Source organism: Zeus faber (genome assembly GCF_960531495.2).
Source record: "Zeus faber genome assembly, chromosome: 9".
In the NCBI taxonomy this organism is placed as follows: domain Eukaryota; kingdom Metazoa; phylum Chordata; class Actinopteri; order Zeiformes; family Zeidae; genus Zeus; species Zeus faber.
Genome location: NC_137197.1, coordinates 17,762,580 through 17,779,895, shown reverse-complemented (window position 1 = coordinate 17,779,895; position 17,316 = coordinate 17,762,580). Strand labels below are relative to the sequence as shown.

Below are 17,316 nucleotides of genomic sequence, written 5' to 3'. Positions count from 1 at the left end.
GGAAATCAATAGAGATGGTGACAGCAGGGTCTGGAGAGACGGGAGAGGAAAGCGGGGTGAAGAAGAGGGGGGGGGGGGGGGTGGTGAAAACAGACCAGAGGGAAGGAGGCGAGAGCGGGGAGGGAGAGAGGGGTGACTCGCATTGCAGCACAGTGAGTTCCAGTCTAAGGGCAACTGTCACTTCCAGGTAGACAAAGCAGGAGTAAAAGACGCATCTCGACCGCAGCTTGGAGAAGCACACAGGGCCGTACACGTGCCCCTGTGCGTCCCTCTGTATGTGTGGCTTACTAACCACTTACTAACCACTGACAACGCATCAGGCCACGGACCCTATTTGATGATTTTGTCTCTGGGACCCCCAAGATTTTTATTGTTACATCATTTTGCTGAGGACCCCCTTGAGTCTCTTCAAGGACCCCACGTCGAGAACCACTGCTCTAGTGTGACATTGCCTTGTTTTTAGTGGGGTTTTTTTTGTTTGTTTATAACTTTTTGCACTCTCCAAATAAATTTTAGTTCTGACGGTTCGACAGTATTACTAGTTATAAGCATTAGTATACTGGGTAATGATATGACATTTTCCTTTTCGTTTGCCCACTTCCATGAGGTGGGTAGAATTTGGGGCGAATCTACAGAACAGTGCGCCCTGTGAACTAGCAGGGCTTTAGTGTGCTTCTTACCTCCTTTCCATACTAATGACCGCTGTTTGATGTGGACTCAGTGAGGCCATATACAAAACTAATGACATTCTTAAGCCTAGTTTATACCCGCTGTGAGGGCGCGAGGTGGCACGTGCAGAAAATTCCGTCACCAGGGGCTGGCGCCATAGCTCTTGCGGACCTGCTACGTCACGGCACCAGGTCCTCCTAGATTTTGAGACTCGCCGGGTCGCCTGGAAAAAAATGCATTGAAAGCGATGGGAGATCAGTGTTTTGCTGTTTTTGTTTCTAATATGTTGGCCAAAATTGATCCGCAGCACAAGTCAGATGTGAAATTCAAAGAAAACCAACTTTTTGATGCAGAGACAAAATACTATACGTAAGCAGCTCAAACAGCTCACAATGAAACAACGTTTTTATTGTTATTTATGTGCAGTTTCTTTAAAGAGAATCTTGCAATAACGGAGAGTAATTACACATTATGACCCTGTTCCATATTTCAGTATGTTCCTCTTTCATAAAATGCTGAGCAGGACATAACTTTAACCCCCCTCTCCTGTCTCTGCAAGGAAGGTTTGTCAGTTTTACCACCACAAACAGCAATTCCTCCTCGGCGAAAACAAGCTCTGATGCTCTGCTGGTAGCCATGTTTGCTGTTTAGCGTTCTTCTTCGTTTACTACATCCTGCTTCGCACGGCGCTTTCCCTCTCCCGCCACCGGTGGTTACCTAGAATACTGCAATGGAGAACGTGCCGGCTAAACGCCTTGCGCTCTCTGTGTGTGCCGCTCCACGCGAAGGCAGAGGCCTAGCTGGTTGTGTAAGCTTGATATGCTGCCTGCAACCTGCCAGTCAGTGTTGCGTCCTATTATGTTGTTGTCCCGTTCTACTCCGGCTCCTGTCTGCCGTCTGCCAGTCATATGCACGACCATCTGTTCTCTAACGCAACCCCTAATCTAGCCCACGCCACGGCATTGTCAACCTAATGTACACCCATAGCTGTTATTACACAGCTTAGGTTAATTTCACAAGTGCTTTGTCTTTATGTTTGATGCGTGATACTGTGCCGGCATCAGATTGACATTTTGAAATTATACCAGTTTTGTGGTGATTCAACATTATTAGTTAGCAAAATTTGATTATGTGCTTGTACTTTGCCTTTGATGGAAAATGGGATATAATCGCAACCACATTAGAAACAAAGCATTACAAACAGGAATTGACATGATCGCTTTATCCCAGGCTATTGTGAAACATTTACTACCACAATGATTTGTTCAATTGCACAATTACCAGCCATATAATGGGATATAGCTTTATATATACTGTATATCTATAAGAGAGAGAGAGTGGCACCAGTGGCACAAGCACAAAAAAATGCAAGACAAATCGATGAACAAAGCACTAAATAAATAAATGAGAGAGAGAGGGGTGCATTACAGTACCTTGATGACAAGCTCCCGCTTCCTCTGCAAGTTCATTGCGTTGCTGATCTCAGGTCTGCCTGTAGCGTCACAGCCCTCCCACAAGCAGCAGCGGCTCCACCTACTTGTCAAGCACACTCATTTCTCTGGTAGCTGCACTCCTCCACTAACTCTGTCATTACTGTCATTTAGCCGGTGCAATTACCAGCATCAGTGTGTATTTGCGGTGTATGCGTTAAGGCTGCATCATGCAATGCCAGTTGGGGAGGACGCAGTGTGAAACATGAAGAAGGGTTTGGGGAGGGAGGGAAAGCGAGACGAGGAGGAGGTACACCAGAGCACTGGGTAATTACTATATGTGAGTAATTAAAAGGCGCTAAATTCCTGTGGTGGGTCTTCTGATGTGTGAGCTGGAGTTGGATGTTTGTCCTTGGGCTTTGCAAGTTATATTCTCTCTTGCTGATGGAGTTTGACTAATGATGTTTTTGAAATGTTGTTAATAGCAGAAATGTCTTCATTTTGTCTTTATTCTTTAACGGTGTTGTTTACTGGTTCAAAGTAAGGTTTTTGTTGAGACAACCAACCCTTTCTTTGACCATCGCCACAAACTCCACTCTCACCCCCAGTCACCCAAGTACAGCTAGAGTGCAAGAGAATCACATTACAATGGAAGAATGTGGTTCCCTACACTTCTCTTCCCGTCTTCTCTATAGAAATGGGGAATATTAGTCAGTATACTTAAGATCTATATCACCAGATGTGATTATACATTGAAGAGCTCATGTTAAACAATTTGAATGAGGTTCACCACATTGACCTACAGTATATTGTAATGGAAAGTGATAATGTCAAACCAAAGGTCTCGTTGTCAAAGAATACAGATCAAAAAATAAATCTCAAGGAATTTCAGGTCATAACTCGGGCTGCGCAGGGTATTGTTTTATCGTTATCGTGATATGAAAATATGCAATATACACATTGCAGAGGGCCGCATTATCAGTAAAAAGAATATTATCACTCTGTGCCCTCCACACCCAGCCGCATGCAAACACAATTATCCAACCAGATGGGGCCTTTTGAGCATGTGCAACTTAATATAACACCCGGAAATACACAGAGGTCACCCCAAAAGAATGAACTAAAAAGAAACAAAACAAGTGGTTTGTATTAAAATGTAATGCATAACCATTGTTACCATCACAAAATTGAGTTACATAATAAATATTTTTCAATACGCTGCTTTCCCAATGAACAGAAGTTTTGTGAAGAGCGTTTTGTGATGGATGGATTTTTCCATTGAACTGTGAAAGCTGGAGATGAATGCTCAGTAAAGATCGTGTTTTGTTTATCACTATCATTTTAGTGTTTGTATAATTCACATCATACCATACAATGATGTAAAAGTACCATGAACTCATTACATAATTTCTACATTCAGAATTGGTAACACCGACAGTTAAAGTTGAGTTCCTGGTACAAAGGTTTTACGCTGTTGCCCTGATATTGTGTGTCACATTGTTATTGTATTATGCAACACATTTATCACACATTGTATAGTTTTTCCATTTTGTCCGAGTCTAGTTGTCAATTTCTGTTGTCCTCAATTTAGTTGCAGGAGCATACCACTGTTGACAGTAATCACTGGTACAGAGTAGATTGTAATATAGTGGAGGAATAGAGGGAATATTATTCCCTCTATTCCTGTTCCCACCAGGCTCCTTAGGCACATAATAAGCCAATTCTGCAGCTCCTGCAGCTGGGGCTAGATAATCCGAGGCTGGGCCTGATATTGTATTACAGGCCGATGATCAGAGCATGGGTGGTTCTCCAAAACAAAGACATGATACAACTGTGGGACCGGACGGCTGTTAATCGTGTGTGTGTGTGTGTGTGTGTGTGTGTGTGTGTGTGTGTGTGTGTGTGTGTGTGTGTGTGTGTGTGTGTGTGTGTGTGTGTGTGTGTGTGTGTGTGTGTGTGTGTGTGTGTGTGTGTGTGATAATTTCCCAAGTACTCATCATAACATCATTAGAGCTTAACATTATGTAAATTGAATCTCAGCTGCCACTGTGATTACACAATTGGACTTGTCGTTCCACAGTTTGTTGGCTATTTGCACTAAAATTATATTCTGTGCAAAAAAATAACAATACAGAATGTATGCTTTGTCGATGTATAGCTTCCCACTGTAGTCAAAACTCGGGGATGAAGAAAAATTGTTGATTGCAGTGCTGGTTGCTGAGGATGGCATAAGCTGAGATGGATTCCAAAGTTTGGGGATTTAAACAAAGTCTTGTTCAAACAGATATTTTATACAGGAATATAAAGCCTGAGTAAAGTGATGGTACATTCAAGTTTGTTCATGGTAAAATACATATTGAAAGAAATTTACTCATCAGGTGAAATTGGTATGGATACTAGAAAAGCTTTTGACTTAGACTCGCCTCACAAAATCATGTTGAGAGGGAGTTTTGAAAAACAGGAAAAAAAAAAAAAAAACATTAAAAGGAAAAGAAGCAGAGATCTATTGTATATGGATAAATAACAACAATAGCGGTCTCATGAGGAATAGCCTGTAGCTTCCAAAAAACGACTCAAAGAGGCTGGCATATTGAAGCAAGCCATTGTGGTTCACTGCCTCTCCTTCATCTCACTTTTGCATCTCTTCCCTCTTACTCTATTCCTGGCTCTGTCTTCCTCCCTCCAGCATTTTTACCATCCTGTTGCTTTTTCGTCTCTCCCTGCCATCCTCTCTTTGTCTCTCCTGAAAGTTTTTATTTCCAGGGGGGAAGCAGCCTGTCTCTGTTATTATCTCGATTGTCTCTCGCTCTCTCTCTCTCTCTCTCTCTCTCTCTCTCTCTCTCGCTCTCGCTCTTGTTCTCTCTCGCGCGCGCGCACGCACAAACGTATGGAGACAGGCATGGGGAGATCAGTGTCCAGATGACCTCCTGATTGAGGTGCAGACTCCACGGGTCAGTCACGCGCCGCTCATGTCTGGTCTGCCTCCAAACGCATAGAGAAAAAAAAGACATGCTCAACTCAGAAAGCAAAGTGGTCAGTACACTGTGCTTTACGGTGGGTCGCGAAAGAAAAACAAAAGCAGCACTATTTCTGCCCCAATTCCACTAAACATGTCAGCTCTGTTAGACAAGCCTCTCATACTAACCATTGTCATATCTGTATCTGTTAATCTTATCAATCCACCGATCAATGTATGAAGAAAAACTTTTCACTGATGATTCCAAATCTCGAACAGACGAAGTGTTTGCTGAAACAGAGTTCCCATCCCAATCCATGAGTTTAACTGAACATTATGGAGTGCAAATTTGCCAGAACATAAATAATTGGCACATGATGTGTTTTCTCCGTGAGACCAGTATCTGCCTCTGTGTGTTGCTAATGTCTCCCAATCAAACCTTATTACACCGTACACACACGTAGATACAAGCCGACTCTATTTCTAAAACACACAAGCTTCCTCTCTGTTCCACATAGAACAACACATATTCTTAACTAATGTGTATCGTCACCTCAGGTACTCCTCCAGGTGATAGGTGAGATGTGAGCGGTTTCATTGCTGCTGTCTGTCTAATAAAGGACCGTGATGCAGGGAAAGCGTGGGGTGATCGGGGCGCTCACATTTCCCCTATTTGGATCCGTATTATTTCCGGTCAGATAACATTAGCGAGGTGTTCCAAGGCGTTTTTAATCTGCGGCAAAGCGGCCAGAGCTTTACCATCCCGCAGGTGCATGAGTGTTCACGTGTGCACATGCACGCACCCCCGGTGTGTGCTTGTGTGATAATAATATCCCTGTCAGCCTCCCGAAGATTAGCCTCAACTGGAGAAATCCTCTGTCATATCGCCTTCCCTCATTTTCTCCCTCTTTCTCTCTCCCTCTGTCTTGGTTGCCCTCACTCTCTCACTTGGTCTTGAAGACGCTGTTTTATATTTCAGTGACTTTTGTCACTCAAATATAACTCTTTTGTCTAATGCTGCCAGCTGTCTCTCTTCAGGCATCTGCAAAGTCAGACCGTATTTGTCAGTTTGAAAATATTGTTTTAAATTATCCAGTTTAATTGACTTGATTAAGGTTTTTTTAAGTTTCTTTCCTTTTTTAAATATTTTTGTTTCTTTTTATTTTTTCTTCCACAGGTCTGTGTCCGACTCTAAAGTGTCCAGGAAGAGCCTTTGACTGTTAACTGGGCCCTGTTGGTCCAGTGGAGAGCTTCCCACCATACCTGTGAAAAGCGATGTTTTTGGTAGCTGGAGGCCTTAGCAGCATCAGCAGAGCGTGCGCGGGGTGCCTCCTCTCCGACTCACTTTGCAGCTCCCGTGGCGCGGGATGCCAACCCCCTCTCCTACTGCCTCGCACCCTGCCCTGAGCTCCTGCAGGGTGCCATGAACAGTTACAGAGACCGGGGGGTCACCTGCACCTCCTCAGATCTCCTTGATGGTGGGGGAGGAGGTAGAGGAGGGGGAGTGGGAGCAGGACTGCCTCTCTCGGGCTCTCAGCATGCACCGATCCGCCACATGGCAAACGGACACCCAGACCCAGCAACGCAGTCCCGTGTGTCGGTGCCCAAAATGGGCGTCAGGGCACGTATAGCAGAGTGGCCCCCGCGACGCGAGCAGTCCAGGGAGTCGCTGCTTGAAAACGGGCAGAGCGGAAGCAATCACCACGGAGACGACTGCTCCATTTCGGTTTCCTCGTCTGTCTACTCGTCCGATGTCGGGCTGGTGCGCGGAGGAGCAGCCAGGCTGCCGCGGCGACGATCCAAGGATGTGGAATTCCGTGGCGGCGGGTTTGGGTGCCCGAGAGGTTCCCCGTTGAACCTGCGTGTCTTCCCGCCATTGCGACAGCGCTCCAACAGCGAGCTGACGCTGAGCGAGCAGGACGAGAATGAGGTGAGTTGAAGGTTTTAAACATTTTCAATTTTTATTTATTTTTTTATTTATTATTTATCCAACAACTGTGAGATTGAATCTCTTATTCAAGAGATCCCTGGTCAGGAAAATAAGCACACAACATAAAGACATAGACATTAAAAAAAAATGGAATTACAATTTTTTTAATCCTTGCTTGTTTTTCTGCTCCGAGGTGGAGTGCCGTGGCGGAGGGGGCGTGGCAAACCTTTTCAGAGAGTATGGCAGCACCTCCTCCATCGACATCCAGGGAATCCCCGAGCAGAGCTTCTTCGACATACTCAGCCAGTTCCACCAGGAGAGGCCCGACCAGCGCAGCTCGGCGCCCGTGCGCCTCGGGGAGCTACTGCGCGCTCCGGACTCGCCGCCGAGCATGACCCTCCCTTCCAGTCCCTCGCCCGGGCCCACATTGAGTGGCGAGGACAGAGGGACGGGAAGAAGGGATGTAACGGAGAGCAGGGTAAGGAAGAAGAGCGGAGGGACGGAGTCGTCGCTAGGCACCTCCTCTCTTTTCCGGAAGCTTCGAAGCTCCAGCAGAGGGGAGCTGGATGGGGGAAAGGGAGAGGCGGGCGAGGACGGGATGGGGCGAGGGAATTCAACAGACGCTTCCTACAAAGCGTGGGTCTGTCCCAAAAGCTTTGTGCACTTTGACGCCCAGAGCGTTCTGTTCGACCTCCACGAAGCGGCCGTGCAGCGTGGCTCCGCTTCCCAGAGGAGGAACACTGCGACGGGGGCATCGGCCGCTTCCGTCTCCCTGTCTGCCTCGAGGTCCGCGGCTGCAAGTGGGACGGACCCGACCTATTCCAGCATGGAGGACCTGACCCTGACTCTGGAGCGCAGCTCAACAGCAGCTTCCCTGGCCATGGACCCCCTGGACGGGCCCAACGGAGGCCTCGGCTCCAGCCCACTGCTCCTCTGCTGCCCCCACTTCCTCAACGAGACCGGAGGTCACGGCGAACGCAACGTCAGCTTCCTCAGCTCCTCCGCCGAGCGGGGAGGGGACAGGGCAGGGGGTGAGGCCGTGCGGGGCTGGCTGAGGAGGAGCAACGCCAGTGTGTCAGTGCTGGAGGTTCCCATCGAGCAGCAGGTGACCAGGCTGGACAGACTGAAGCTCTACAGCATAGAGCATGTAGACCTGGGGGCCAGATACTACAGAGATTACTTCCATGGCAAAGGTAAAATGTGTGCAAACACACACACACACACACACACACACACACACACACACACACACACACACAAACACCAGGGCTGGGTAAAAAAAAACAAAAAAAACTATACTCCATTTAAATTCTATTGTCTCAATTTCCAAATAGATTACGAAATTGTAATATTGATTATTTATTTGGAGGTTCTGCAACCATTTTCCACTTCAATCAAATTCCAACCCAATCACAAATTAATTTAAATGTTAAATTACTGTGTTTAACTGAAAAGTTCCTCTCAATTATCATTTTCTCTGCTTTTTGTTAATTTCGCAACACATCTTTGACAAATCCCTCTTTTCACTTTTTGATTTGTTTTTCACCCAATGTAAGAGTGCAGCAGCTTGTTACTCTCCTTGCACCAGTGCTTCGGTATCACAGTATCACTTTTCAGACCAATACATCCAGTTGTGTATGTGTGGAGTGGAGTCAGCCAAACTGGCAATGCTCCCGGAGTCTTTATTACTCATGTACCTGCCACTCTGCTTCTGGAAAATGCTTGGCTTGTGAAAGCTCCACCTGAATCAGAAGGAATTACCCCTTCACATACAGTAGGATGCTGTATGGTCAGTGGAGCTTCGTCCTCCGTCTGGTTTTCAGTGTGTGCAGGGGCAGCTCATTAATCTCACTGTGTAAGGAGTGCACAATCCTGTGCACGCACATGGGCATTCACGCAAGCGTGAATCTATTGGAGCGTGCGCGCTGGCATTTCTTGTTAGCATCAACTGTTTGGAGTCCCCCTAAGCAAGAGTCATCGTCCCACACTCTAATTAATGACAGATGCTGTGTGCGCGCGCGTGTGCGTGCGTGTGTGTGTGCGTGTGCGTGTACTATGAAAGAGACAGTGCCTCTGGACACACAGATAAAGGTTATCGTTCCAAAAATATGTTCATCCGCTGTCGACTTCCCAGACTTGCCTTGCTGCTGTGGCACTTGAGAGGAATCCGTCCCGTGTTTGCACGTATCGCACGATTTGCCCTGTGTGCACGTCAGCGAGCCTCACCGAAAAACTGACATTTACGCTGCAAGACGCAGCATGGAGGCTAAGCAGGCATGAGCCTTGTGAATTATACAGAGTTCTGGCTTACTCTGGTTTGGGGGGGCGGGGGTCGTCGGTGGGGAGGACTACTTACTTGTCAAACTAGATTCCTGCCCAAGTGTCTCGTAAATGTGTGTTTTAACTCCCACTCTGCCCGTGGCAGTGGTGTCATCTTGGCTTAGCCATGGAGCTTAAGAGGAGAACACATGCGAGATGCTTGTAAAATGTGTACAGGGCCTCATAATGTGTCAGAATCATGCTACCAGTAAGCCGCATTTTTAACAATTAATTTAAAATGCTTCATTAATGTTGCTGCCTTGAAATGTATACAAGTCAGGAAAATCAGTTTTCCTGACTTTTATTTTAAATTGAAGTGATTTAGTGTATGACTGCATTGTATCACACAGTTTCTGCACGTAATGTAATAACAGACAGATATAATAAATATAACCAATATAATAGGTGTAGTATAATGTATATAATGTGGTAATAATAACTAGTCATTCTCTCTCAAGTGGCTAAAATATTTGATTGATCCTAAGGTTTTTGCCATGCATAACACGGGGATGGTTCTGCAACACATCCGATAAATGTGACCTCACTTCAAGTTTATTATACAAGAGAATTGGAATAGTGAAAATGATATTATAGAGTTAAGTCTTCCAAGGCCTTGCCACAAACCCCTGATCTAAACGTTTCCTCTGTGACGGGGGTGGGGGGGGGTGGGGTCTACCTTTCCACTTTCCATTTACACCTTTAACTTGGAGCCATTGACATTGTCCTTGAGCTTTTACTTGTCTTAATGAAATTGATTTTACAATTAAGTATTGATTGCCCGGTAATTTGTATGCATAATGCCATTAGGCGCCGCCATTCACTTACTGTAGCTCCCTCTTCTCTATTCCTGAAACCAGGTTCCTCACCTTGATTCTCGTCAAGCTCCCGTTTCCTGTTTTAGTTCCTATCCCTATTATTCCCAGCAGGTTTGACAGGAGGAGCTTACTTTCTTTACCTTTTTTTTCCCCCTTTGATCTGTTAACATAAATAAGGACATGTCCAGGCATGTAAAGCCTGTTAACACCACTCCGCTGTCTCCCCTCATGTTTCAGAGCACTCCAACTACTTTGGGACGGACGAAAAGCTGGGGCCAGTGGCAATGAGCATCCGCAGGGAGAAGCTGGACGACACCAAAGACCTCAAGGACCAATTCCAGTACCGTCTTATAGTGCGAACTAGCGAGGTACATACAAACATCCACAATATAAAATAATCTATAGAGCATGTGTACATACCAGCATGTATGGTGTATGTATACGCAATGCTGTTGGAATGTGAGAGTGTTTGAGTGGCTTCAGTTCATACATCAGTTAGGGGGAGCATGGGGGCTTTATCTGCCTGCTTTGTTCTTGTCCTTCTTAATGTGCTCCTGGCCCCGGCTCTCGCCGTGTCACACTTAAACCTGTCGGCCTTTACCTTTCTCTGCTCCACTGTGCTCCACCCTTCTATGCCAATGGAAAATTCCACCTTGCCAGGCCTCACTCAACGAAGCCAATTCAAACACTGGACTGGCCACACCAAAGTATTTGACACACGTCCATTATGATAGGTTAAATACACTGAGAAGGAAAGGTATGTTGCGGGTAACTATGAAGTTGTTTTGATTTTCTTAAATCGTTGTTTTATAGCCTAAGAATTAGGGGACCGATGTTTATAATATAAATTCTGGGACTATACCGATGTTTAAAATAACAATTTGGCAGATGCGGAGACCGTTGTTTTTGAAATGTCACTGGAACATGTCTTACCAACTACATATTGCCGATCTTCCTCGAGACAGTGAAACTACTCCCACATGGCAGACATTTTCTTTCACTTTTACTTTGAAACAAACCACACGTGCGCACGGCACCCGTTGCCCTCTTACGTCATGCCAGAGTGGTGTCCAGCCAGTGGCTGTTATGGGTAGTAAACACTGCAGACCACTGATTGGTCGGAGAGAATCGTCACTGCATCATTGCATCACTGTGTCATCATTGCGTGACGCGGAACACCCTGCACAAACCGCCATTTGCAAACAGCCATTCTACTATAGCAACCCTAAAAATTTTTGTTTGCTGGACTACTCCATTTAATGGCAAAAGAATCACGAACACCATCCCTTCTATGTCCTCCATTGTTCCTGTGTCTGTTGCGTTGAAGAGGATGTCACGGCAGTTTCATGCTATGGTTGCTACCTGCAGTGGAAAACAAATTACCTTGTACCAAAAGCGAGTAGAGTCGAGTCGAGTTGGCTGGTACCATGCGGTGGAAAAGCATCGCCTCCGGATCTGCAGCTGGGTAGGCTACCGTTGTCCGAGTCAGACCACAAATAACCACCACAACTTTTTGCCAGCACGAAATTGATGCAACACAACAGATAAACATTGGCCACTGCCATCGGTGAACGTCATCTTATTTGCAGATAGTCCGATGGCCGCCAACAAGCCGAATATTGGCCGATATTGATGTACGCCCGATAAATCGGTGCATCCCTTATGAGAATCGTTCTGTGCAAATATTTATTTTGACCAATTGCTTCGTGATAAAGGTCACCATACTGACAATTCTAGGTTCCATTCCATGACTTGGCACGCATTGTGGCGAAGAATATTATACTCACATTTGGGTACCCTTTCATATTTCACCACTACAATTACAGTTTTGACGAGCTGTAGCAGCTGCCGACAAAAGCGGCAGTGTTTCTAGAGCTAGTCCTGGGCAATAACTGCTTACAATATTTATGCAAGATTGGACTTTAAACCCACGGTGAGGACGGGTGGAAAGGATGGTACAAAGCAAATTGTAGGTCGATTCAGATATGGTAACTCATAATAAACTAGAAAAAAGGGGGATATAAGGAATAAATTGAGAGAGTAGAAAAGTGTCTGCACATTAACAATACATTTACTTTACTGTTATTGGCTATGGCTAGCCTGTTTATTTTTAAAATATTAAACCAAACTAATAACGATGACTTCAAAAGTTTGAATTGAGAGTGACCGTGCCTTTCCGTACTTAGATTTTATATCATATTGCGCAATTTAATGAGCTTGTTCAAATGTTGTTAAAACATTTTTAAACAAAAAGACCTATTTAAGTTCTTGACCCCGCATTGAAAAGGAAGGCACAACTCATACGCCTCCAAAAAGGAGTTCACAATGTTTTCTGAAATTCCTCAGTGGTGGAATTCCCTCCAAAGCCATTTTAGAATCATTTTTTCAATGCACCATTGTGGTTTGTGTTCAGCTCGGGCGCTGTGCAGAGGAAAGGGTAATTATGTTGTTTCATTCGGTCTTTATGTCTACCTGCCCAGCATTCCCCAAGTAATGACACACACACACACAAAACAGCAGTTTTGCGCTGTCCTGTGTGTTTCTTGGGGGCTCCACTTGTGTATTTGTGTTCTGTTGTTTTTACTTATGGATTACATGGCTGCCTGGCCTCATCATCTGAACTCGGGTGCAACAATGGAAGTGGTTTGATCTCTAAGTACACAGATCTCAGTTCACAGACAGTCGCTCTACAAAAGCCTGCTGTTCCCACACACACACACGAGAGAGAGAGAGAGAGAGAGAGAGAGAGCGAGAGCGAGCCTCCCGGCTGATTTTCTCCAATCCAGCCATCACTGCTCTCAAATATTTATTCCCCTTTAGGCTCGTCTTTTAACCGTGCAGCGGTGCTGACAGCAAGGTGGAAAGAATTGCTTTCCTATCTCGCTCTCTCTCTCCCCCTTTCATCACAGATAAACATCCACACGCTGTTCTGACATCCACACGCAGCATGATGCAGAGGCTCAATCGGTGTCACACAAACTAGTTAAGGCCATTGTTCCTCAGCTTCACCCGCCTCTCTGAGGTTTAATTCCTCTGTGGTGTCTTCCAGACTACAGGGTCCAAGTGCATATGTGGCCCCTTCTAGCTACAGTCTGAGCGTTGCATTTTTAATGAACCTCTGTGTGTATGTATGCACTCGTGTCTCAGTGTTTATGTACATGAGCTTTGAAAGGAGAGTGATCGGGGGAAAACTCAGCCCAGTCTGCCCTTCTGTTCTTGAGCTTGTTTTTCCTGAGCTTTTTTTTTTTCACTTTTCCCAGCTGAATTTTCACTGAGAAGAAGTGTATCTGTCTGGTCTTGATTTGGGGATGCACCCACCGTGTAACTGAATACGGGTGCGATATCTGGCTAAAATGGGTTATTTCTCCGCATCTGGATAAGATGATGTAATACAAAGAGGCTTTTCAAACATGTTTCAAACACTTGCTCAGATCTCTCAAAACGATTATGAGTAGATTATTTTTTTGACATTGTACTTTTCATTTAGTTTTGTGTTATTTTGTATGTCTGCCATGCCTGGCACTATCTTCAACTGGTCATGCTGTCCTTTCCCCTCGCCTGCAGCTGGTGACCCTGCGAGGCTCCATCCTGGAGGATGCCGTAGCCTCCACAGGGAGACATGGCACCGTGCGGGGTCTGCCCCTCAAGGAAGTCCTGGAGCAAGTGGTTCCTGAGCTCAACGTCTCATGTCTGAGGTTGGCCCTGAACACTCCCAAGGTCACCGAGCAGCTTCTCAAGCTGGACGAACAGGGGGTGAGTGGAACTGCTGGGCCTCGAGAGTTATTAAGAGGATTGAGTTTTTTATGTTTGTCCCAAACTTAGTGTGATGAAATAATCACACTGGTGGGAGAGGCTGATCAGTAATAAAATTGTCCGACAGAAGATGCGGCCATTAGACACCCTGTAGTGTGTGTTTACGTGCATGAGGGTGACCGAAACCTCTGCACACTAGTCAACGTCCATGCAAAGTACAGTTTTGATGTGTCGAGTGGGGTTTGAAGTGTTAGATTTAAAAAGGTTTAATGTTTAGCCATGTTATCTCATCTCTCAGGCTGATTGAGGAGGTGCTGTGCCAGCATGCTGCTTGTTTGTATTCATCCAGGTGGTGCACACAACACCACAGCCACATTAGTTTGGGCTGCTGAGATGTTTATAAAATTGCGAATGTGGGGGTGTGTGCATGCACGGAGGATGCACGTATATGGGCATCTGCGTTGTACATTTATCCTGACCTCAAGTTGAGTCAGAAGCAGAGGGTACAAATTGTGCTCTATCAGCTTCTTGCGTGCGTGTGTGTTTGTGTGTGTGTTATGATCGCTGCTAATGCGAACGCCGTCTCTCCTGTAGTTGAGTCAGAAGCACAAGGTGGGCGTTCTGCTGTGCCGCGCCGGCCAGAGCACGGAGGAGGAGATGTACAACAACGAGGAGGCTTCGCCCGCCTACTCTGCCTTCATGGAGCTGCTGGGGGAGCAGGTGCTGCTCAAAGGCTTCAGCAAGTACGCTGCCCAGCTTGACACAAAGAGTAAGTCATCATGAGTCAGACGTCCGCCCGAGTTATATTGACCTCGGTGAAACAAAACACTAGTCATTCCAGCCTTGGCCGTGGCATTTCCTGTCAATTAAGATTTCCCATGAACCTTTAGGAATACGCCTTTTCCATCAAAGAGAATCCTCTCATTGTCTTTCTGCTCTCACTCCCTCTTTTTCTTCTCCTTTTCTATCTTCTTTCATGCTGCAGCGGACTCCACAGGCACCCACTCCTTGTATACCACTTATCAGGGCTACGAGATCATGTTCCATGTGTCCACCATGCTGCCATACATGCCGAACAACCCACAGCAGGTAGGCTCTCCTGCCTGTCTCAATCTTCATTGTAAATTGTTGTATGTTTTTTTTTTAATGTCTGCTACCCTGTTATTTGTACTGCTGCCTGTCTTAGCCAGGACCCTCTTGTAAAGGGGAGTTTTAATCTCAATGGGAATTTTCCTTGTTGAATAAAGTTTAAAGAATAAAAACAAAAGATAAAAGTAACACAGATCCGGCTCTGATGTAAGCGGATGAAAAGGACTTTTTCAAAGAAAAGAGAAAAAAAAAAGATTTCTGTCAGTGTCACCGAGAGCATTTCAGATTGTCGTTGCAGTGTGTGTTGGCTGTGGTTCCTAACAGCCTCCGCTATCCATTCTGGGATATAAACTATTGCAAGCATTCATAAAATGAAGCCACATGACTGGTCTCTGGCGTTCCTCCTTTCTGCCTGTTTTTATAGTCTTTGTTCTGTGTGACTGGGCATTTCAGGCCTGTCTTTCTGGCTCTCTCTCCCTCTTTCTTTGTCAGTCTCGTAAATTGAACACCACTGGGTGGGGTTCAGTGGTCCAAAGAGATTTTTTTTCTCCTTTTTTTCCACACTTTCTATGTTCTTAAAAGAATGTTTTCCGATATATTCCCCATGCATTTATGAGGAATATCTTTATATGTCTGTATATTCGCAGTTTGTAAGGCAGCACATGTTTGTGTATTTTGTATAGTTTGCATCCCACGCATATGTTCCCCCAAGTTTGTAAACATATTTTTCACAATTTCTGTCAACTGCATAAACTTGTGTGTTTTCGAGCAAAGTCAAAGGTTCCTTTATCAAAATTCCATCAACCTTAGGGAAACTCATATTGAATAACGCTCCACATGAAAGCATGGTAACTGTTTCTACAGAGACAAATGTGCTGTATCTTAATCACTATGGATTAATTGGACAATACCTACAATTTTTGGACTCAAAACAGTGGTATTGGTGCGCTCCTAGCGTTTAAATGTAAGCCATTCATACTCCAAATCAAGATGATCAAGAGCTGATAAAAAAGTAGGTAAGCAATGGTTTTAATGAGCATGTTACACCTGTGTGTTTGAACAATGTAGCATCTCCCTTTTCAATATAGTTTTACTGCCTAATTTCATTTGCGTGAGAGTTTAGTTTCATAAACAACACAACAACTCCATCCAGAGGCCCTGGGAGGGTATCAGCTTGCAGCTCACTTACTGAGAGAGACCTGTGGGTGGCAGCATTAGTTAAAAAAAAAAGGATGAAGTCGCTTCGGTTAAACAATTTTTATATAAGATGCAGGATAATTATGATGTTTTTGTGTGTGTGTGTGTGTGTGTGTGTGTGTGTGTGTGTGTGTGTGTGTGTGTGTGTGTGTGTGTGTGTGTGTGTGTGTGTGTGTGTGTGTGTGTGTGTGTGTGTGTGTGTGTGTGTTCTTTTTTTTTTTTTCATTATTAGCCACACAATTCCAACATTTTTTTCTTGTTTTTCCTGCATATGAGTAAAAAACACTCAAACTGCAACAAAGTGTTTCTCCAATAATTCCACATGATGCTTGTACTTTGAAAATGGACTGAAAGCGACGTCCGTTTCTTCACTAATTGTGGAATCACTATTCCGACAAACACGATTGGCAGGCGTAAGGTTTAAAGAGCGTCAATCAGCCATCACTGTAAAATTCAGTAGATGGATGGATGTGTCTGATATGAGCATTTGTGAAAGAAGAGCAAGATCTTATATATATGTAGGAAGAATAAACTCCTAACTCTATGTAGTGGGCTGGATTACATAATTTCTACTTTCACAGTTCGCTCTGTAGAAAAAGGGAAAGTGGCGAGCAGACCCACAGAGAGGACTGCACGCCATTTGTCCGACTCTTACACTCACACAGATGGACAGACTACCATACTGTGAGACACAGATATCAACACACAGTGTAGTAAAATGAATTACATAAAGAGCTGTTGTACTGTTAACTGTCTCACAGTAACCTGTATGTCTATCTCTCACTTTTCCAGTTAGCTGCCATCTCTTTATATAATTTCTCATTATTTCTCACTAGTTTCATAACCTAATGAAAACTGCATTAAAACGTAATGGCAAAAAAAACATTATTCAACGAAAGTTTTCCTGAATCTTAAATAAAAAAAAAAGTCAAAATAATCTTTTCTCTTTTCTTCTCATCCTCAGCTCTTGAGGAAGAGGCACATAGGAAACGACATTGTGACTATAATCTTCCAGGAGCCTGGAGCACTGCCTTTCACACCTCAAAATATCCGCTCACACTTCCAGCACGTCTTTGTGATTGTACGCGTGCACAACCCCTGCTCTGAAAACACTTGTTACAGGTAAAAGTTCCCAGAAGGTTCTAAACCTCCCACCAC

At 44.9% G+C, this 17,316-nt stretch overlaps 1 protein-coding gene across 1 annotated transcript in view; it reads left to right on the top strand.

Annotated features, from left to right (window-relative positions):
* Positions 1-6,478: 6,478 nt before the first annotated feature.
* sipa1l3 (signal-induced proliferation-associated 1 like 3) overlaps positions 6,479-17,316 on the top strand; it is a gene marked incomplete at its 5' end in the record, with an annotated part of 29,142 nt that continues 18,304 nt past the window's right edge. Inside the window, 7 exons of the mRNA XM_080007363.1 lie at positions 6,479-6,985; positions 7,179-8,178; positions 10,357-10,487; positions 13,684-13,872; positions 14,467-14,641; positions 14,858-14,961; positions 17,123-17,280. Coding sequence (XP_079863489.1) covers positions 6,479-6,985; positions 7,179-8,178; positions 10,357-10,487; positions 13,684-13,872; positions 14,467-14,641; positions 14,858-14,961; positions 17,123-17,280 — 2,264 coding nt within the window. The remainder of the gene's footprint in view (positions 6,986-7,178; positions 8,179-10,356; positions 10,488-13,683; positions 13,873-14,466; positions 14,642-14,857; positions 14,962-17,122; positions 17,281-17,316) is intronic.